The sequence below is a fragment of the Bubalus bubalis genome, chromosome 1 (genome assembly GCF_019923935.1).
Source record: "Bubalus bubalis isolate 160015118507 breed Murrah chromosome 1, NDDB_SH_1, whole genome shotgun sequence".
In the NCBI taxonomy this organism is placed as follows: Eukaryota; Metazoa; Chordata; class Mammalia; order Artiodactyla; family Bovidae; genus Bubalus; species Bubalus bubalis.
The window spans coordinates 56,499,597-56,522,497 of NC_059157.1; the positions used below are offsets into that span (position 1 = coordinate 56,499,597).

The 22,901-nt window shown below is 41.0% G+C and overlaps 1 protein-coding gene across 1 annotated transcript; it reads left to right on the forward strand.

The window, feature by feature from the left end:
- Positions 1-275: 275 nt before the first annotated feature.
- On the forward strand, positions 276-22,162 carry LOC123332921 (endogenous retrovirus group K member 113 Gag polyprotein-like). Its single transcript, XM_044940282.2, has 2 exons — positions 276-285; positions 20,130-22,162. The coding sequence occupies exons 1-2, from the start codon at positions 276-278 to the stop codon at positions 22,160-22,162; spliced, it is 2,043 nt and encodes a 680-aa protein (XP_044796217.2).
- Positions 22,163-22,901: the final 739 nt, after the last annotated feature.

Sequence of the window (22,901 nt, forward strand, 5' to 3'; positions counted from 1 at the left end):
GGAATGGGGACCCCTTACAGGGCCCAAAACTGGGCTCTTGTCTAATACTCAGAAATGAATTGTCCAAGGAGACACATGTGCTGACAAAGCAAGAGATTTTATTGGGAAATGGTGCCTGGGTAGAGAGCGGTAGGGTAGGGGAACCCGGGAGAACTGCTCTGTCATGTGGCTTGCAGTTTTGGGTTTTATGGTAATGGGATTAGTTTCTGGGTTGTCTTTAGCCAATCTTTCTGACTCAGAGTCCTTCCTAGTGGTGCACGCCCTGTTCAGCCAACATGGATGCAGGTGAGAAGGATTCTGGGAGCTGGTTGGACATGTGGTGTCTCCTTTTGACGTTTCCCAAACTTCTGGTTGGTGGTGGCTTATTAGTCCCATGTTTCTTACCAGGATCTCCTGTTGTAAAACAACTCATGCAGATGGTTACTATGGTGCATGACCAGAATGGGCGGCTTCAGTTGGAGTGCTTCCCCTTACATAAGTACACAGAATAGTAGAACAGCTAAGCTGAAGGCCAAAAAGCAGGGTTGAGAGATAATCCAAGGACAGTTAATTTCATTCAAGTCATATTTCAATTTGCCCTCAGAATTTTTTCATTGAACTTTAATTTAGGTAACAATGACACAAAAGGTTAAATTTCAGACTGTTAGAAGCATGGTAGGTCTGGCCACAATTAAGGCTGTGACCTTGCCTGTCAAGGATGCTGGGAGAGGAAGTTACTGAGTTTGTGAAAAAGTGACTCTAGAGTGAGTCCTTAACAGGGGTAGTCGCTTGTCTATTTCAGCCACCACAAGGCAATGATGAACTTGTTTTTTGCAGACACTTGTGCATGAGGAAAGGGGCTTCTCTCGTGGCTCAGCAATAAAGAGTCTGCTTGCCAATGCAGGAGATGTGGATTCAGTCTCTAGGTTGGGGAGACCCCTGGAGAAGGGAAAGGCAACACATTTCAGTATTCTTGCCTAGGAAATCCCGTGGACAGAGGAGCCTGGAGGACTGTAGTTCATGGGATCACAAAAGAGTTGGGCACAACTTAGTGACTACAACAAAAATTACATGAGGAAAGTCAGTCCTGTGGGTCTACACAGCATCAGAAAGTTCTAGAAAAGGGAATTTATTGCTGCAACTCCATTGTGCATTCAGTGTGAAAGCAGAACTGTTGGTTAACATGGAAAAAGTCATGTTTGAACTGCCCAGGGGGAAGTGAATGAAAAATAGTCAGGGTGTCCTGGCCCAGCCAATGAAATTGCAGGCCATGGTTAGACGTCTAGTGTTAGGAGGGTACCACACAAGAGTCCACTGGGATTTTAAGCATATGGTATGTAGAAATGACATTGTGTGGACTTCATTAACACAATGAAGATTCAGATTTACTGAACTTGAAGTTTCTCTCGGTGCCTAGAAATAAAAATGATCAGATCTACAGTAGAAGAATTAATTTAAGATTTAATCACAGTCTTGCTTGTTTGAGCTAGGTGGTCTGACTAAGAGAATCATATCTGAGATGTGTGTTCCAGGATAACCAAACTGTGGCAGGACAAGGGAAAGCAAGAGAATGGTCATGTCCCAGGAAGAGGGGAAGTTCCTGGGATGGGACCCCAAGACAGGGTCCTCGGCTTCTCACAGAGAATTCAAGAGACATTTATAGTAAAGTGAAAGCAACCTTATTTAGAGAAATACACATTCTTTATGTAGAATTCAGTCCATCTTGGAAGACAAACCAGCCATGGGGTGTGGGGTGGTTAGTCTTTATGACTTGGATAATTTCATATGTTAACAAGTGGGAAAAATATTCTATTTGGGAGAAGGAGTAGGAATTCTAGGAACTGGGCCACTGCCCATTTTTTGGCCATTTATGGTGCCCTGGAACTGTTGTGGTGCCTGTCATGGCAATGTAGGTGTGTCATTTGGCATGCTCAATGTAATGTTACATTATAATGAACATGTAATGAGGCTCAAGTCCTCCTGGAAGTCAAATCTTCTACCACCTTGGCCCTAGTTTGTTCCAACTAATTATTGTTATATCCTCAACAGCTGTATCATTCTTTTAATGACTGTGCCTTGTCCTCTTCCTGTCTCAAAACTATTGCATGGTGTCCTTCTCAAGTGCTCGGAAGTTGATTGAGCTGAAAGGGATGTTTACTACAAATATTAAGTTGTTAATAAAAGAATAGATTAAAAACTTTGAAATACACCCAAGGATTTTAATGATTATAACATCAGAAAGGAAATGAGAAGATAGTGAAGACCCAAGTGAAGGGAACCTGAAGCCTTGATTGTCTCCTCCTAGAGAGGGGGCTCCTGCTGCATCAGTTTCATCAGTTCTGCTTGTTGCATACTTGGTTTACCTTATGCAATCAGATTACATTAATTTATTCATTAAAGAAATTATTACTGCATCATTTTTTATTACTATCTTTTTGGAGTTGTTGTTTAGTCCTTAAGTCATGAAAAACTCTCCTGAGACCATGCAGCTTGCCAGGCTCCTATGTCCATGCGATTTCCCAGGCAAGAATACTGGAGTGGATTGCCATTTCCTTCTCCAGAGGATCTTCCAGACCCAGGGATCCAACCCAAGTCTCCTGGATTGCCAGGTGGGTTCTTTACCACTGAGCCACCAGGGGTGCTCTTTTGTACAACAATTTTGTAGTTATAGTCCTGGTGTATTATGAGGAAAATAAAAGTGATGAGAAAGCTAGTCCTTATCCCCTTAATTGCTATTAACTTGGACCAGCGTGGAATAAACCTTGTTTGATCCTTTCTGTGTGCCCAGATCCCTATTAGAAGCTAGTTCAGTTCAGTTCAATCACTCTGTCATGTCTGACTCTTTGTGACCTCATGGACTGCAGCACGCCAAGCTTCCCTGTCCATTACCAACTCCTGGAGCTTGCTCAAACTCATGTCCATTGAGTCAGTGATGCCATCCAACAATCTCATCCTCTGTCGTCCCCTTCTCCTCTCACCTTCAATCTTTCCCAGCATCGGGGTCTTTTCTAGGGAGTCAGTTCTTCACATCAGGTGGGCAAATTATTGGAGTTTCAGCTTCAACATCAGTCCTTCCAATGAATTTCCTTTAGGACTGATTTCCTTTAGGATTGACAGATTTGAACTCCTTGAAATACAAGGGATCCTCAAGAGTCTTCTCCAACACCACAGTTGAAAACCATCAGTTCTTTGGCCCTCAGCTTTCTTTATAGTCCATTAGAAGCTAGATTGTGTACTAACATGATTAAATCATATCCAGTGTCAAAGTCATCAGAGATTAGTAAGGAAGGGGGAAAAAGCACATGGAAAAATGACACAAGCCATTATCAGTCACAAAAGTAGTTTTGAAAGTTTATAATTAAGTTGGAACAGATAAATTATTTTAAGACCATTTTCTGGTCTCTATGGCTATGCAACATTTCAGCCACATAGAAAATATTGGAAAACTGAAATGCAACTTTCAAGACTGTATCAAGGAATTGGTTCACTTACAGAGTGCATGCTTATTCAGTCATGTCTGACTCTGCAACCCCATAGACCATAGCCTGCCAGGCTTCTCTGTCCATGGGATTTCTTAGGCAAGAATACAGCAACAGATTGCCATTTTCTTCTCCAGGAGATCCTCCCAACTCAGGGACTGAACCCATGTCTCTTATATCTGCCTGCATTGTCAGGCAGGTTCTTTACCACTGGCACCACCTGAGAAGCCCTAGAGCAACACAGAAATAATGATGCAGATTTTTTTGGAGGCAAGGAAGTAACAAATTTGTCTACAAAGTAGAATTAAGCAAAAGAGGAATTCCAAAGTAAACATACTGTTCATGACTGCAGCCATGAAATTAAAAGACGTTTACTCCTTGGAAGGAAAGTTCTGACCAACCTAGATAGCATATTCAAAAGCAGAAACATTACTTTGCCAACAAAGGTCTGTCTAGTCAAGGCTTTAGTTTTTCCAGTGTCAGGTATGGATGTGAGAGTTGGACTGTGAAGAAAGCTGAGCACTGAAGAATTGAAGCTTTTGAACTGTGGTGTTGGAGAAGACTCTTGAGAGTCCCTTGGACTGCAAGAAGATCCAACCAGTCCATTCTAAAGGAAATCAGCCCTGGGATTTCTTTGGAAGGAATGATGCTAAAGCTGAAACTCCAGTACTTTGGCCACCTCATGCGAAGAGTTGACTCATTAGAAAAGACTCTGATTCTGGGAGGGATTGGGGGCAGGAGAAAGAGGGGACGACAGAGGATGAAATGGCTCGATGGCATCACCTACTCGATGGATGTGAGTCTGAGTGAACTCCGGGAAATGGTGATGGACAGGGAGGCCTGGAGTGCTGCAGCTCATGGAGTTGAAGAGTTGGACATGATTGAAGGACTAAACTGACTGAACTGAAAGTAAACATATAAGCAGCTATTAACACAGAGATTTTCTGTATTGACATACTACTTCACACTTCCTCCCTAGATTTTCTTTTTTTTTAAAATTCTAAATTTTTAGGAACATTTCTTGTATGGTCTATTGTGAATTTGATATAAATATAAAATACACCAACTCCAATATTAAAAATGTCACTGGTTTTACATATCAATGCATATATTATCCCCAGAACTTGTACCTCTGGGGTTATCACTGTAAAACCTGAGAAGAGACTATAAACACCTCCCACTAGAATGAAACAAGAAAGTATGTCTACTGTTTGAAATGCTTTGCTTTTTTTTTTCATGTCCATCAGTTCAGGTCAGTTCAGTCACTCAGTCGTGTCCGACTATTTGGAACCCCATGAATCGCAGCACACCAGGCCTCGCTGTCCATCACCAACTCCTGGAGTTCACTCAAACTCATGTCCATCGAGTCAGTGATGCCATCCAGCCATCTCATCCTCTGTCGTCCCCTTCTCCTCCTGCCCCCAATCCCTCGCAGCATCAGAGTCTTTTCCAATGAGTCAGGTCTTCATATGAGGTGGCCAAAGTACTGGAGTTTCAGCTTTAGCATCATTCCCTCCAAAGAAATCCCAGGGCTGATCTCCTTCAGAATGGACTGGTTGGATCTCCTTGCAGTCCAAGGGACTCTCAAGAGTCTTCTCCACCACCACAGTTCAAAAGCATCAATTCTTCAGCACTCAGCCTTCTTCACAGTCCAACTCTAACATCCATACATGACCACAGGAAAAACCGTAGCCTTGACTAGACGAAACTTTGTTGGCAAAGTAATGTCTCTGCTTTTCAATATGCTATCTAGGTTGGTCATAACTTTCCTTCCAAGGAGTAAGCGCCTTTTAATTTCATGGCTGCAGTCACCAACTGCAGTGATTTTGGAGCCCCCAAAAATAAAGTCTGACACTGTTTCCACTGTTTCCCCATCTATTTCCCATGAAGTGATGGGACTGGATGCCATGATCTTAGTTTTCTGAATGTTGAGCTTTAAGCCAACTTTTTCACTCTCCACCTTCACTTTCATCAAGAGGCTTTTTAGTTCCTCTTCACTTTCTGCCATAAGGGTGGTGTCATCTGCCTATCTGAGGTTATTGATATTTCTCCCGGCAATCTTGATTCCAGCTTGTGTTTCTTCCAGTCCAGCGTTTCTCATGATGTACTGTGCATATAAGTTAAATAAGCAGGGCGACAATATACAGCCTTGGAGTACTTCTTTTCCTATTTGGAACCAGTCTGTTGTTCCATGTCCAGTTCTAGCTGTTGCTTCCTGACCTGCATACAGGTTTCTCAAGAGGCAGGTCAGGTGGTCTGGTATTCCCATCTCTTTCAGAATTTTCCACAGTTTATTGTGATCCACACAGTCAAAGGCCTTGACATAGTCAATAAAGCAGAAATAGATGTTTTTCTGGAACTCTCTTGCTTTTTCCATGATCCAGCAGATGCTGGCAATTTGATCTCTGGTTCCTCTGCCTTTTCTAAAACCAGCTTGAACATCAAGAAGTTCACGGTTCATGTATTGCTGAAGCCTGGCATGGAGAATTTTGAGCATTACTTTACTAGCGTGTGAGATGAGTGCAATTGTGTGGTAGTTTGAGCATTCTTTGGCATTGTCTTTCTTTGGGATTGGAATGAAAACTGACCTTTTCCAGTCCTGTGGCCACTGCTGAGGTTTCCCAACTTGCTGGCATATTTAGTTCAGCACTTTCACAGCATCATCTTTCAGCTTTTGAAGTAGCTCCACTGTAATTCCATCACCTCCACTAGCTTTGTTCGTAGTGATGCTTTCTAAGGCCCATTTGACTTCACATTCCAGGATGTTTGGCTCTAGGTCAGTGATCACACCATCGTGATTATCTGGGTTGTGAAGATCTTTTTTGTACAGTTCTTCTGTGTATTCTTGCCACCTCTTCTTAATATCTTCTGCTTCTGTTAAGTCCATCCCATTTCTGCCCTTTTTCAAGCCCATCTTTGCATGAAATGTTCCTTTGGTATCTCTAATTCTCATGTCCATGATTTCTGTTAATTTTTGGCTCACAACACACTCAGCCATGTCCCTTGAGAGTGCTCAGCCTTGGTTACTCTCTTTCTTAGAGAATCACTACCCAAAGGGTTCCTGCCAAGCTAAGATGTTTTGGGGATGGGCTAGTGCTTGCGCATGTTCACACACAGTCCCCCCTACTTTGGTCAGTAAAAATTGTTATTATTGGCAAAATTCAGACTTTGGTTTGTATTTTGTATGAACCTTTATCTTCATCTTATTTCCATCACAGGTGAGGTAATTCAGTGCAGAGGAAAGTCACTTATATATTTTCAGATCTTCTCATGCTTATATGTAATCACATATACATTCAGCTATTTTTACATTTTCACATACATTTTACTGCTTTACTAAACATATGCACTATTTTATTCACACATACTATTTATTATTGAACTCTACCCACGTTCTGTGAAGTAGAATCTTATTTTTGTAAAATACATATACAAGTAAGTTTTGACATTTCAAAGAGCCAGGCTAGCAAAGGAGCAGAACTGAAAAGCCACATGCCTGCCTTCTTCTCCTTTTTATAGCTTTAATATTCATTTTGTAGCTAATTAGAGAACTACAGTTGCCTTGCTTTCCAGAAATATATATTTACTTAAACTGAGATAGTTTTGTTTCAATGGATTTTTTTTTCTTCAGTGAGTTGCAATTCTAGTATTCAGTGTGTGAAAGGGAAATAAGAAATCTAGATGAAGTTCTGAATGTTTACAGCTTTCTTTACTGTAAGAAATAAAGATTATTCTTTAACAATGGGTAGTTATAACCATTCATGGGCTTCCCTTGTAGTTCAGTTGGTAAAGAATCTGCCTGCAGTGCAGGAGACCCGGGTTCAACCCCTCGATTGGGAAGATCCCCTGGAGAAGGATATGGCAACCCACTCCAGTATCCTTGCCTGGAAAATCTCATGGACAGAGGAGCCTGGTGGTGGTGCAGTCCCTGGGGTTGCAAAGAGTCGGGCATGAGCGACTAACACTTTACTACTATTACCACTTATACCCATTTATATAACCATTTATATAGCGATTATTATTATTTGTATAACCAAATATACCCATTTGAATGCAGAGTTCCAAAGAGTAGCAAAGAGAGATAAGAAAGCTTTCCTCAGTGATCAGTGCAAAGAAATAGAGGAAAACAATAGAATGGGAAAGACTAGAGATCTCTTCAAGAAAATTAGAGATACCAAGGGAACATTTCATGCAAAGATGGGCTCAATAAAGGATAGAAATGGTATGAACCTAACAGAAGCAGAAGATATTAAGAAGAGGTAGCAACAATACACAGAAGAACTGTACAAAAAAGATCTTCATGACCCAGAAAAATCATGATGGTATGATTACTCACCTAGAGCCAGACATCCTGGAATGTGAAGTCAAGTGGCCTTAGGAAGCATCATTGTGAACAAAGCTAGTGGAGGTGATGGAATTCCACTTGAGCTATTTCAAATCCTAAAAGATGATGCTGTGAAAGAGCTCTATTCAATATGCCAGCTGCAAAGCTCAGCAGTGGTCACAGGACTGGAAAAGGTCAGTTTTCATTCCAATCCCAAATAAAGGCAATGCTAAAGAATGCTCAACCTACTGCACAATTGCAGTCATCTCACACACTAGTAAAGTAATGCTCAAAATTCTCCAAGTCAGGCTTCAATAGTACATGAACAATGAACTTCTAGATGTTTGAGCTGGAGTTAGCAAAGGCAGAGGAACCAGAGATCAAATTGCCAACATCCGTTGGATCAATGAAAAAAGCAAGAGAGTTCCAGAAAAGCATCTACTTCCGCTTTATTGAATATGCCAAAGCCTTTAACAGTGTGGATTCCAAAAACTCTGGAAAATTCTGAAAGAGATGGGAATACCAGACCACCTGACCTGCCTCTTGAGAAACCTGTATGCAGGTCAGGAAGCAACAGTCAGACTGGACATGGAATAACAGACCAGTTCCAAACTGAGAAAGAAGTACGTCAAGGCTGTATATTGTCACCCTGCTTATTTAACTTATATGCAGAGTACATCCTGAGAAATGTTGGACTGCATGAAGCACAAGCTGGAATCAAGGTTGCTGGGAGAAATATCAATTAGCTCAGATATGCAGATGAAACCACCCTATGGCAGAAAGTGAAGAACTAAAGAACCTCTTGATGAAACTGAAAGACGAGAGTAAAAATTTGGCTTAAAGCTCAACATTCAGAAAACTAAGATCATGGCATCTGGTTCCATCACTTCATGGCAAATAAATGGGGAAACAGTGTAAACAGTGTCAGACTTCATTTTCGGGGGCTCCAAAATCACTGCAGATGGTGACTGCAGTCATGAAATTAAATGACACTTGCTCCTTGGAAGAAAAGCAATGACCAACCTAGACAGCATATTCAAAAGCAGAGACATTACTTTGCCAACAAAGGTCCATCTCAAAGCTATGGTTTTTCCATGTAGTCATGTATGGATGTGAGAGTTGGACTACAAAGAAAGCTCAGTGCCAAAGAATTGATGCCTTTGAACTGAGGTGTTGGAGAAGACTCTTGAGAGTCCCTTGGAGTGCAAGGAGATCCAATCTGTCAATCATAAAGGAAACCAGTCCTGAATATTCATTGGAAGGACTGATGCTGAAGCTGAAACTGTGATACTTTGGCCACCTGATGCGAAGAACTGACTCATTGGAAAAGACCCTGATGCTGGGAAAGATTGAGGGCAGGAGGAGAAGGGGATGACAGAGGATGAGATGGTTGGATGGCATCACTGACTCAGTGGACATGAATTTGACTAAAATCTGGGAGTTGGTGATGGACAGGGAGGCCTGGCAAGCAGTAGTCCATGGGGTTGCAAAGATTCAGACAGGGCTGAGTGACTGAATTGAACTGAACTAGAACACTGGTGTGGTTTGCCATGCTCTGCTTCAGGGGATCTTCACAACCCAGGGGTCAAACCCAGGTCTCCCACATTGCACGTAAACTTTTTACTGTCTGAGGCACCAGAAGACATCTGAGAATCTGAATTTTGAGAAGCAGCTAGACAGTTCTCAATATAGCTACAATTTTGGTGGAGAAGACAGTCTTGGAAAATTCAGCGTGCCCAGCCTGCGTGTCACTTGTGGATCATTTTTTCATTGTTTTTGTCATTCTTCACATTCTTCCATCTTTCCCTTGTTGCTTTCATTCTAGAGAAGTCTTAAATTAGGTGGGAAAAATGACTCTCCCATCAGATTGTATTCACACATCAGAAAAAAAACAAAAGTTGTTTCTGGATCTGATTTTTGGCTGTGACTTGAGAAAAATAACTTCATCAACTTGTGAGTTTCTTGTCTTCTACCTCCCAGTCTCCTGTTTATCTGCTTATGCTCAAACATCCTGACTGACTGCTCAGTGCCTTGTGTACTGTTGTTTTTAGTGGTTATCTGAAATCTGTACTTCAAACCATTTTCAATTTGTTTCTCCTTTTTACTTGTTCTTGTCCAAATATAGAGAGAAAAGTGATCAAAAATCTTTCACGATAGATTTTTATTTCCTTCAACAATTCATCATCTGAGCACATGATTTACAGGCACCGAAACTGCATCAGTAAATCTGGATTTCCCATGGATCTCAGAATCTCAGCTGAAGGATACTTCCACAGGTGGTACCTTTACTGGTACCACCTGTGGAAGGAATAATTGGGCTAAATTATTGCCTTCACTCTTTCACCATCACTTCTCTTTTCTCTCTTTCTACCTCAGTTCCATTGGTAATGAGAAGACCTCAAGCAAATCAAGTCCTTTACTCTTAAGGAAATGCTGAAGGCTCATTCTACAGGCCTGAGAATATATATGTGTGAGCGACTGTGTTAGTTGCTCAGTCGTGTCCTACTCTTTGTGACCCCATCAACTGTAGCCCACCAGGCTCCTCTGTCCATGGAATTCTCTAGGCAAGAACACTGGAGTGAATAGCCATTCTCTTCTCCAGGGGATCTTCCCAACCCAAAGATTGAACCTGGGCCTCCTGAGTTGCAGGCAGACTCTACCATCTGAGCCACCAGGAAAACATATATATATATATGTGTGTGTGTGTGTGTGTGTGTGTAATTTACACATATATATTATTTTTCATTTTCTTTTCCACTATAGGTTGTTAAAAGATATTAAATATAGTTTCCTGTGCTATCCAGTTGGTCTTTGTTGTTTATCTATTTATATATAGTACTTTGTATCCATGAATCCCAAACTCGTGGTTTATCCCTCCCCCACCCTTGTCCTGTTTGGTAACCAAGAGTTTGTTTTATATCTCTGTGAGCTTATTTCTGTTTTGTAAATAAGTTCATTTGTATCTTTTTTTTTTTTAACATTCCACATATAAATGATATCACATGGTATTTGCCTTTCTCTATCTGGCTTACTTCACTTAGTATGATGATCTCTAGGTCCTTCCATGTTGCTGCAAATGGCATTATTTTACTTATGGTATGGAAATCCAGAGAGGGCCTAGATTATAAGAAGTCTCAGATTCATTCAATCTAAGTCAGTGAATCCATTCAAGGTACATTAAGAGCAGAGTCACATCAACATAGAAGGTTATGAAGCTACCTCTATCAAATAGAAAGTAAAAAGTTTTAAAAATTGCTCTTTAGGTAGAGGTTATCAATGCTGTTATGGCACTAAAGAGTATTAGGTGCAAGTTTGCAAAGCTCTGAAGAGCTTTAATCGGATAAGCAACACTTTATTGAGCCAAATCAGTAGCTATTTTAATGAAAATCTGGGTAAATAAATCTCAGTGGATGCCACCACAGATGTTGTGTCATGTATTCTATACATAGAGCAGTTGAACTTGGCAGGGTGGTGAAGGAGGAAAACCTAAAGGGTGAAGGGAAAGGTTAGAAAAGGTGAGATTTTATTTCTTTAATCTGTATTTCAGAATGATTTACACCCCCCTTCATCTGAATCCTTTAATGAAGCTGGGGAATAAGCTTTCCCAGCTTTCTGATACTAAGTGGGATTTTCTACCATGTATAAGTAAGAGTCAAATGACACTGCCTCGTGTTTTGTAGGTAATGAAAAAATAAAGTGAGAAAAGAAAAGAACGAAGAGAAAAAAGAAGAGTGAAAGGAAGAGAGGAAGAAATGGAGGGAGGAGAGATGGAGAGAGCAGATTTTTTATACGATATGTAAAAAGATTGATAAGCTGGGCGAGTCCTAAGTTTTAGTCACGGCGTCTGCTATTTACAAAGACTGTGCTCTTAGATCATCCACTTAACACTTGGGATCTCAGGTTTCTCATCTTTAACACTAGAGTGAGATCATTCTTCACTGTACATTTCCATTCCACACATTGTAGAAAAATACGCACCTTGACAACAGCTTGCTAATTACCAGTAGTTCTTCCAGGCACTGGGACACCCAAAAACTTTGATTTTTTTTAAAAAACTGTGCATTTTGTATTGGAGGATAGATGATTAACAATGTCTTGATAGTTTCCGGTGGACAGGAAAAGTACTCAGCCATACATTGGATGGATATTCATGTATATGTATACACATGCATCCATTCTTCCCCAGACTCCCCTCCCATCTAGGTTGCCATATAACATTGGGCAGACTTCCCTGTGCTATGTAGTAGGACCTTATGAGACAACTGAAAATTTACCACATATTAAAACATGCCCTTTGACTGATATTTTAGAAACCACTGGACTCAAGCTGATTTCCAAGGGTTTTTTTTTTTTTTTTTCCAGTTTAAAACTATCACAATAGTCGTAGGCTATTTAGATGTGTGTTCTAAGTTGTTTCAGTCATGTCTAACTCATTACAACTCTATGGACTATAGCCAACCAGGCTCCTCTGTCTATGGGTTTTTCCAGGGAAAAACCCAGGAGTGGATTGCCAAGCCCTTCTCCAGGGAAGCTTCCCTACTCAGGAATCAAACCCTTGTTTCTAATGTCTCCTGCATTGGCAGGCAGGTTCTTTACCACTAGTGCCACCTGGGAAACCCCTGATTATTTGTGTGGGACCACGTAACTTATTGTCCAAATTGGGATATTTTTGACAGTGAAAATCAGAGTTATTAATCATTATACTAGGGGACAAAGGCAAAGTCATTAATTATAATTTACCTGATCATGCTGGTAATTGGTTTTGGTGACTATTTTTTAAAGTAGTTTTATTGTAAAATTAAATATACTTAAACATACCTAAAATTTTATGTACCTAAAACTGTAAAATTAAACCCACCAAAAATGTACATATGGCAGAAAGTAAAGAGGAACTAGAGTCTCTTGATGAAAATAAAAGAGGGGAGTGAAAAAGTTGGCTTAAAACTCAACATTCGACAACAAAGATCATGGCATCTGGTCCCATCACTTCATGGCAAATAGATAGGGAAATAATGGAAACAGTGACAGGCTCTATTTTTGGGGGCTTCAAAATCACTGCAGATGGTGAATGTAGCCGTACAATTAAAAGATGCTTGCTCCTTCAAAGAAAAGCTATGACTAACCTAGACACCATATTAAAAAGCAGAGACAGTAATCTTTACTGCCAATGGCCCATCTAGCCAAAGCTATGGTTTTTCCACTAGTCATTTATGTATGTGAGAGTTGGAAGCTGAGCACTGAAGAATTGATGCTTTTGAACTGTTTTGTTGGAGAAAACTCTTGAGAGTTCCTTGGACTGCAAGGAGATCCAACCAGTCCATTCTAAAGGAAATCAGTCCTGAATATTCATTGGAAGGACTGATGTTGAAGCTTAAACTCCAATACTTTGGCCTTTGGCCACCTGATGCAAACTGACTCATTGGAAAAGACCCTGATGCTGGGAAAATTTGAAGCCAGAAGGAAAAGGGGACAACAGAGGACAAGATGGTTGGATGATATCACTGACTCGATGGACATGAGTTTGAGCAAGGGCTGGGAATTGGTGATGGACTGGGAAGCCTGGTGTGTTGCAGTCCATGGGGTTGCAAAGAGTCAGACATGACTGAGTGACTGAACTGATGACTGATGATGATGAAAGTAGTATAATAGAAGAATGTGAAGTTCAAAAAAGTATAGTGATAACCAGGTTATCACTACTCAGATCAAATATTAAAATATTGGCATCACCCACACAAGCTCCCCTCATGATCATTCTCCAATATCATTCTGGTCTCTCATGTACCCTAAAGTTGCCACTATCCTGGCAATAGTTTACACCATTGCTTTCAATTAATTTATTTATTACAAAGTGTTATACAGTCCTTGAAAAACAACTTATGTTTGAATTGTATAAAGTAAAAGACTAAAGTCTTTCCCAATCCTAAGCTTCATTTCTCTGTGGAAACTACAGTTAACATTTCTTTAGGTATTTTTTCCATGTGTACACAAATACACACAAACTTTTTTTCAAATTTGAGATCATATGGTACATATTGTTTTGCAACTTACTAAATTTATTAGAAATACATTTTTTCATCCCACATATATAAGCAATGGTACTTCCCAGGTGGCTCAGCAGATAAAGAGTCTGCCTGCAATACAGGAGACACAGGCAGACATGAGTTCCATCCCCAGGTTGGGAATATCCCCTGGAAGAGGAAATGCAAACCAATACAGTATTCTTGCCTGGAGAATCCCATGGACAGAGGAGCCTGGTGGGCTACAATCTTTAGGGCTGCAAAGAGCAGGACATGACTGAAGTGACTGAGCATGCACATACACACACATACAAGCAATGATGTCTATATTTATTCATTTTTATTCAAATGTATTTGCTTTGCAATGTTGTGTTAGTTTATGCTGTGCAGCATTGTGAATCAGCTATATGTGTACATATATGCCCCACTCTTGAGCTTCCTGTCCACCTCCCTCCCCAATCCACCCCTTTAGATCATTACAGGGCACCAAGTTGAGCACCCTGTGCTATAGATCAGCTTCCCATTAGCTATCTAGTTTACACATGATAGTGTATATATGTCAATGCTACTATTAATAGTTGCAAAGTCACTGCTTTTTTTCCCCTCTCAGTATGGCAGTGGATGTATGTATTGACAAATGTGAGACTGGAAGACATTGAATGCATGTAGGTTGAAAGTGAAATGAGTTCTGTGTTCTGAGGCTTCTCCCTCTTTGTATGGATCTTAGACTTTTCTTAAATTTCCCATTTTTTCCTGAATTTGAGAGGGATCAAGGTGCAGTGCAAAGACTGAAAGATTTGCAATCAGCCTACATTCTAGCTCTGTCACTGACTCAGTCTGTGATGTTAGGTCTATTGTGTAACATGAATATTATAACACATGTCTGGAGAAAGAGGGTTTGAAGATAATTTTAAAAACATATAATAAATCCATTAGTCTTAAAACTGTCCTAATTTGACCTTTAACACAAATTTTGTGTTTTTCATAAACATCAACGAAGATGATATAGGATGATGTTTATTGAGTTATCCTATGATTTCTTATAAATTGCTTAGGTTTTACATAAATCTTGATAAATGTTGTATAAAATATACTCAAGATATTCACAGCTGTTTATAAGAGGTTAATGAAACTAAATTTTTCTCTTCATGTTGTTCCTTCTAATCAGGGCGAATTCATTTGTAATCTTGCCTGAGGTGGTTAATGTGTTATATTTTTATGGGTATGTTTAGGATGAGCTAATTTTATATTGAGTCATTAATCAAAAACTGTTGGTGTAAGAGAGCGTTGCTAAGTCTAGAGGAGCATTATTATTGTTTCCAGAGGTATTTGTCATGACAGTGATATGAGCCCCAAAGATGGAACATGGGTTTTGGTACTATTGAAATAAGTTCAGAGTAATCAGATTATAGCTGATGTAATTTAGATGTTTGGAAATGAGAGATTTCTGATAGCTCCCAAAATGGAAAACCTCTCTATAGAAGATGACTTTTGTCAAGGGAAAAATTTTCATTGTAGTGATGCTGACAATACTTTTAAATTATAAACTTATTTTTCTGGAAGTTTTGGGTTTAGAGATGGCTTTGGATTTTGAATCTGGCCTGAAATAAGAGTGGGAGTTCGGAAAGACTAATGACTTTCTTTTTATATGTCACTCTTTCATTCTGAATGTACCATTGTCCCATCATTTAACAATAGTTTCTGTCTTCCATTTGTTAGTCGTCTCATGCATGACAGTCAATGTGTTACATGCACTTTATAGTTTCCCACAAGTACAGAAAAGGGAACTAAAGCCTAGAAAAGTAATTTATGCAAAGTTTCGTGGTCATGAGAAACTCAAGCAGTCATTAGACTATAGCTAAACCCTAGCTATGACTCAAGGGTTGACACTTTTAACAAATGTGCTACATAGTCAGTTTTGGGTCTCAGCTACATACAAATGACTCTTCAGTGCTAGCTGGTGAGCTACTTTGCAACTTGTCATCTTAGTGTCCCTATAGAACCAAGCCAGTGTCTAAATGTTTGTTGTATCCAATTTGCCACAGCTCCAGTAGCAACAGAGTGAAGGCTGAAAATTCAGCTACTCAGCTTTTCAAAAAGAAGCAACAACTTTTTGAGTTAGTTCAGAAGTCTTGAAATAATATTCCTTTAGAAGGTACTAGGGTATAATTGGCTCAGTAGTAAAGAATCTGCCTGTTGAGCAGGAGGCACAGTTTCGATCCCTGGGTCAGGAAGATCCCCTGCAAAGGGAAATGGGAACTCACTCCAGTGTTCTCACCTGGAGAATTCCATGGACAGAGGAGCCTGGCAGGTTATAGTCCATGGGGTCACAAAAGAGCCCAGACACGACTTAGCAACTAAACAACCAACCACAACCAAGGGTATAATTACTCTTGTGGTTCTCTCTTTCGTTTCTGCTTCAGAAAAAAGTGATAGACTGTGGTCCTAATACTATTCGAGTGGGAATATTTACTTAGGGGAAGGTGAATGGTATTAAATTTTATTGGTACTGGAATTCTTTTGCAAATGGAATGCAGTTCATTGGTTAACTTTGCACAGAATCCATCAGACTTACTTAAAGCTTGACATCTTTAAAAGTGGTTTGGGTGTTTATCTATTTATTTCCTTTTGTGAGACATCTTAAAAGCATCTGCAGTGATAGTCACAAATAGATTCAAGAACCAAACTTTTTAAATAAATGGCTATCTGACTAGATGTACTCTGTGTAAATTTGAGATTCTAACTTCTTACTTTGAAAATAAGAAGGATTTTGCTTTACACTTATGTGTTAGTCACTCAGTTGTGTCCTACTCTTTGTGACCCCATGGACAGTAGCCAACCAGGGATCCTCTGTCCATGGAATTCTCTAAGCAAGAATAGGTAGCAGATGGCACTCTTTTGTATTGTATATCATCCACACAGTTCCTGTGGAATTAGTTTTTTTCCTCAAAGTTCTCAGAGAGCTTTCTTTTATGTCAGTTCATGGAAATAAAATATTTCTGGTTCACTTTTTCCCAACATTCAACATAGAAAGAATATTGTAATAATTGCTTAATATCATTGAAAGTCACTTCCTCCCATTTTCAAAACGCATGTCTTTGTGCACCCTTTCCCATCATTCACAGAAGTTCATAGAAGCTGCTTCAAACATTCTTCCTTCTTATGCTTCAGCTCCTTCCCTTCCTGTCTTGTTCTTGGGGATCTGAGCATCTCTAATATCACTGAGAAAGTGCTCATCCCTGGAAGCAAAGCCCTCAGCCTCCTGGCACCAAACTTGAGACTTTTTTTTTGTTTTGAATGAGATTGGAGAAGAAAAATCAAGGAAAATGCCAAGGACAGTGGTAATGTCATATACTGATAGCATGTTCAAAAGCAGAGACATTACTTTGCCAACAAAGGTTCGTCTAGTCAAGGCTATGGTTTTTCATGTGGTCATGTATGGATGTGAGAGTTGGACTGTGAAGAAGGCTGAGCACCAAAGAATTGATGCTTTTGAACTGTGGTGTTGGAGAAGACTCTTGAGAGTCCCTTGGACTGCAAGGAGATCCAACCAGTCCATTCTGAAGGAGATCAGCCCTGGGATTTCTTTGGAAAGAATGATGCTAAAGCTGAAACTCCAGTACTTTGGCCACCTCATGCGAAGAGTTAACTCATTGGAAAAGACTCTGATGCTGGGAGGGATTGGGGGCAGGAGGAGAAGGGGACAACAGAGGATGAGATGGCTGGATGGCATCACTGACTCGATGGGCATGAGTCTGAGTGAACTCCAGGAGTTGGTGATGGACAGGGAGGCCTGGCGTGCTGCTATTCATGGGGTCGCAAAGAGTTGGACACGACTGAACGACTGATCTGATCTGAGATGTTAAAACACTAAAAGTAAAAATGTCCAAGGCAGGGAGGAGAAGCTCAAGATTGTATCCACAATACAGTCAGGTTTTATCTTGGCTGCATCAGATGAATTCCCTCCCCAGTGCACTGGATTCCTCTACCCATCACCTGCCACATTTCAAGTTAAAAAAAAAATTAACCCTTCTCCTGGATATTGAACCTCTCTATCAGTGACACCTTCCTTCATTTAATCATTAATACAAGTTTAAGTCTTTTTCATCTAAGACATAAAACAAAGTAACCATCAGCAACACAAAAATCAAATTGAGTTAGTAAATCTATCCTTAGACCTGGTTGGTCTCTGTAGCTTCTCTCTGGATCATTATTCTTGAATTGCCAGGGACTGGTCCTGCTTTCCCACAAAGACTCCCCTTATACTTCTCTCAACAGCTCTCTGACTAGCAAATTTAGTTTCACATGCTGCTTAGGAGTCACATAAGATAAATAAAATGAGGTGGTTGTAGTAAATTTAAGGATCCTCTTTCTCTATTTGTTGTCTGTTCCCTTAGAAATCTTTGCTCTTCTACTTTTTATATGTAAATCAGTTAATGGAGTTTCCCCTTAATGGAATATTCTAGAATGCCGGGAGCCGGCGAGAGACATTCCACTCGTGACAAAGGTCATGAGGAAGGGGGCTCGGCATACGCAAAGGCGGGATCGAGCCTCGGGAGTGCCCCCGGATATTCTCGAGCATCTACCCCCCAAAAACCAGAGTCTGCCTACTTTATTGCTTTGTGCTCTCACCTCTGACTTTACTGGGGCTGTCCCCCACCACCATCTCACTCTCTCTGTCAAAGAGTTAACTTACAGCTCCAATTAATAAAGTTCCTGGGCAATTAGGAGTGTTTAAATCCAAACCCCTCAGATGGCTCTCTAACTCGCCTGACAAGTTTACCCGGACACCTACAGCTATGCATACGATTGTTTACAGTCTCCCAGCCTCCAGAGGCACGGGAAGCTTAAGATATTCAAATAGCTTAGAGCCTCTCAGAGAATTAGAAACTGTCAGAATAAAACTAGTAAAAGATTTCATTGATGAGCCAATGTTTGTTGCCAAGTTTTCACATCCCCTGAATTGTATCCTTGAATGTGCATTAATTAATATAGTTGGTATGTAGAAAAAATAAGTAGTGGCCTGGTGTTAGTAACTTTAGACCCTTAAGGTAGTAAATTCTTTCCTTTGTAAACCCATTACACATCCACCCTATAGGAACGTAATCTTATCTTCGGAGGATGGCGCCAAACCTTAAAATAATTACTCTTAGAGAAAATAAGTCTTTGTTGATAAGTCCTTGTCAAGAGTCATAAAATGTTAATAGGCCTCTGGCCAGAAGATGATGTAAATCACCTAAACCATTTGTATACGATAAATCTGCAGGAAAGAAACCCTGGTTTTTGATAAGCATCAAAGACTGCTGATTTTGCATCCCCTATTGTCCTCTATGTGTAACTTAGGGTATAAAAGCCCCTGTTGAAAATAAAGCTATGGGCCTTGCTCACCAACGCTTGGTCTCCCCATGTCATTCTTCCCTTTAACTTCTAGCTGAGTGTCCATCTGGAGCGTGGATGTCCTCTGCGACCATTTATTTGCCTGGGCTTCTAAGACCCACTCGAGAAGGTGTCTAAGGTGGGGCACCTTCCGCTATTCGAGAGGGCGCCTGCGGCCTCCGTGGTCAGAGCTAACCTGGTGTCACGGGTTATATTGATTTTCCGCGTAAACCAAGCCACTCAGCTTCTTTTCTCCACTGAATTTTCCTACTGAGCTATCCTCATTCTATTCCTCTTTATTATATCTAATTAACATTTGAATAGGCCGCCTAGCCGTCTCTCCTTCGAATACCCTGGATCAGCCGGGGCTGGACCCTGCCAGGTGGCGCCCGAGACAGGATTTTCGAAGGTAAGCTCCCCAAAGCAATTAGGGTCATCAGCCCTTTTGCTCCCCCGTTCTCGGAACAACTGGGTCATCAGCTCTCTTGTTCCCCCACGGAGCAGTTTGGGTCATCAGCTCTACTGCTCCCCCCTCGGAACAGTTTGGGTCACCAGCCTTCTGTTCCCCCCCCCGGGACAATCTGGGTCATCAGCCCTAATGTCCTTCCAGTGTTCGGGACGGCTAGGACCCCACTCAAGGGTGCCGCGGACCCCCCTGTAGGACAGACAGGGCGAGAGGAGTGGGAAGTGTTGAAAGTGTTAAAGTGTTAGACTTAGAGAGAGAAAACAGTTTCTGAAGTTAAAAGGCCAAAGAAAAGCCTGATCTTTTGATAGCTAAAAGCAAAATCTTTTACTATACTTAATTTTCTGACATGGGTAACACTGAATCAAATGAAAGACAGCTCTTTATAGGAGTAATCTTACAGTTATTAAATAAAAGAGGAATCAAAGTTAAAAAATCTGCCATTCAATCATTTTTTTCATTTGTACAAGAGCACTGTCCCTGGTTCCCAGACGAAGGCTCTGTTAACTTAGATGTCTGGGAAAAAGTAGGAAAACAGCTAAAAACTTACCATGCCGAACATGGCTCAGAAAATGTCCCTAATGACGCTTTTTCCTTATGGAACATCATTAGAGATGTCTTAGACCCTGCCCCCGATTCAGAAAAAGTACATCTTAAAGGGGATAGTGAAGAAAATGCTGTGGCTAAACCTGCCCCTGAATCTAAAAAAGTAACCTTTAAAGAGGAAAATGAGGTCGAAACTGTAGTTAAACCTCAGGAAAATGAGAAAAATGAAGACCCACCTGACTATCGGCAACTAAGAAAAATGTTAGCAGCCATGACTACTCAGGAACAACTTAAAGTTAGGGATGAGAAACAAGATCAGCCTTCCCCAAAAGAAAAAGAGAATTTAGGCGAGATAATAGCTAAATATCACTCTGATGGAGATCGGCATCTCTTAAACAATGATGCCCCAAAAGGCCTAAGAGAAACTTCCCCTGTCAGGCCATCAGCTCCAAAGAGCTTAAGGGAAACGTCTCCCATCAGGCCATATGCCCCTAGGGATTTCCAAGAGACCTTCCCAGTTAATCCATATGTAACCTCTGGATACCAAACAGTTCAAAGAGCTCCAGAGTACAGAGCAGAGAATGTGGAACCTATGCCATTGCCACCTCCTCCCATACCTCCTCCCATACCACCTCCCATACCACCTCCCATACCAAGCCGTACAGGTCCTATTAAACCTGCATTATTGCTGCCACCTCCCTATCGAAGTGGGAAAATTCCAAAATCGATCCCACAGAGACGGGCCTTTTCTGCCCCTGGTGAGAAATTCGATCCCCAACTTCAGGCTTGTTTCCCTTTAATTTTTGACAATGATGAAAGAGAACAAAAGGCTATCGACTGGGAGCCTGTTTCTTTTCAGTTGGTAAAAGAACTTAAAAATGCATGTATTTCATATGGGCCTAAAGCCCCATATACGATGCAGCTAGTAGAAAATTTAGCAGGCCAATGCTTAACACCTCGAGAATGGAAATCAATTGCTAGGGCCTGCCTGTCCGGAGGACATTTTATACTTTGGAAATCTGAATATGATGATCTCGCTCGTATATATGCTTTTTCTAACCAAAATGGAGACTTTAAACATATCACTGAAGCTATATTACTTGGACAGACCGACTACCCCTCATATGACGAACAGATGAAATTAGATAGGACTGCTATACAACAGGTGGCTGATTGTGCCTTTACTGCCTGGCGCTCATTGCCTGATGGTAAGGCATCAGGTGCCGCTCTATCTGATATTAAACAAAAGTCAGAAGAGCCATTTGAAGACTTTGTCTCACGACTTTCAGAAGCTGTCCAGAGAATAATTTCTGATTCTGAGGCAGCTAAACTATTAACAAAACACTTGGCCTTTGAAAATGCTAATTCTACCTGCCAGGCTATACTGCGTCCTGTTAGAAGAAGTGGATCTTTAATTGATTATATGAAACAGTGTGCAGATGTAGGACCGTCAATGCTACAGGGTGTTGCGATAGCTGCAGCGATAAAAGGAAATACTTATCAGCAGGCAGTCCAATCTTTTTTTACTAACAAAAATAAGCCATCACAAGATGATCCCAATAACCAAGGCAGGAATGCATTCCCTGGAACCTGTTTTTCCTGTGGCCAGAAGGGACACACTTTTCATGACTGCCCTCAAAGAACACCCGGTTCTTATCTGCCTAATCCAGCCCAACAGTCTGTGTCTGCTCTGCAAAACCCTGCTCCCCTGCCCATTAATCCTAGGTCTCTTTGCCCTCGCTGCCAGAGAGGATATCACTGGGCAAGGGACTGTAGGTCAAGATTTCATAGAAACGGAGCCTTTTTAGGCCCCGACCAGCAGTCGGGAAACGGGTTGAGGGGCCAGCCCCAGGCCCCGACAACGATTGGGGCAGCCTCACTGAACCCATTCATTCCCTTCGTCCCGTCGCAGAGCTCATCAGAGCAACCCCAGGCAGCGCAGGACTGGACCTCAGTTCCACCACCTCAACAATATTAACACCAGATAGCCCCACTGTAAAAATCCCTACAGGAGTTAAAGGCCCGTTACCAACAGGCCTGGTAGGAATTATACTAGGCAGAAGTTCCTTAGCTATACAAGGTCTTACAATTATTCCCGGAGTAATTGACTCAGATTACACAGGAGAAATTCAGAGAATGATTTCACCCCTGACTAAAACTTTTCAAATACATCAGGGACAGAGAATAGCCCAACTTTTACTTTTGCCATATTATAATGCAATTGGGCAAACAGCCACCCAAAATAAAAGACAGGACAAAGGATTTGGATCTAGTGACATGGTTTTTTGGGTAACAGAAATTACTAAAAAGCGTCCTATGAAATCTATTCTTGTCAGTGGCAAGTCTATTGAAGGGTTATTAGACACAGGAGCAGATGTTTCCTGTATTTCTGGGAAAGATTGGCCCAATTCCTGGCCCACACATACTACTGCAAATAACATAGTGGGCATCGGGAGAGCTCCTACAGTAGCTCAAAGTGCAAAAATTTTAGACTGGCAATTTGATGATACCCGTGGAACATTCCAACCGTATGTGATTCCTTCCCTGCCCTTCTCACTGTGGGGGAGAGATGTGCTGTCTCAAATGGGCATGTTACTTTTTAGCCCTGATGATAAAGTAACTTTTCAAATGCTACAAATGGGCTATGACCCTTCAAAAGGATTAGGTAAACAACAGACAGGAATAATTGAGCCAATTTGCCCGGCTCCTCAAAAGTT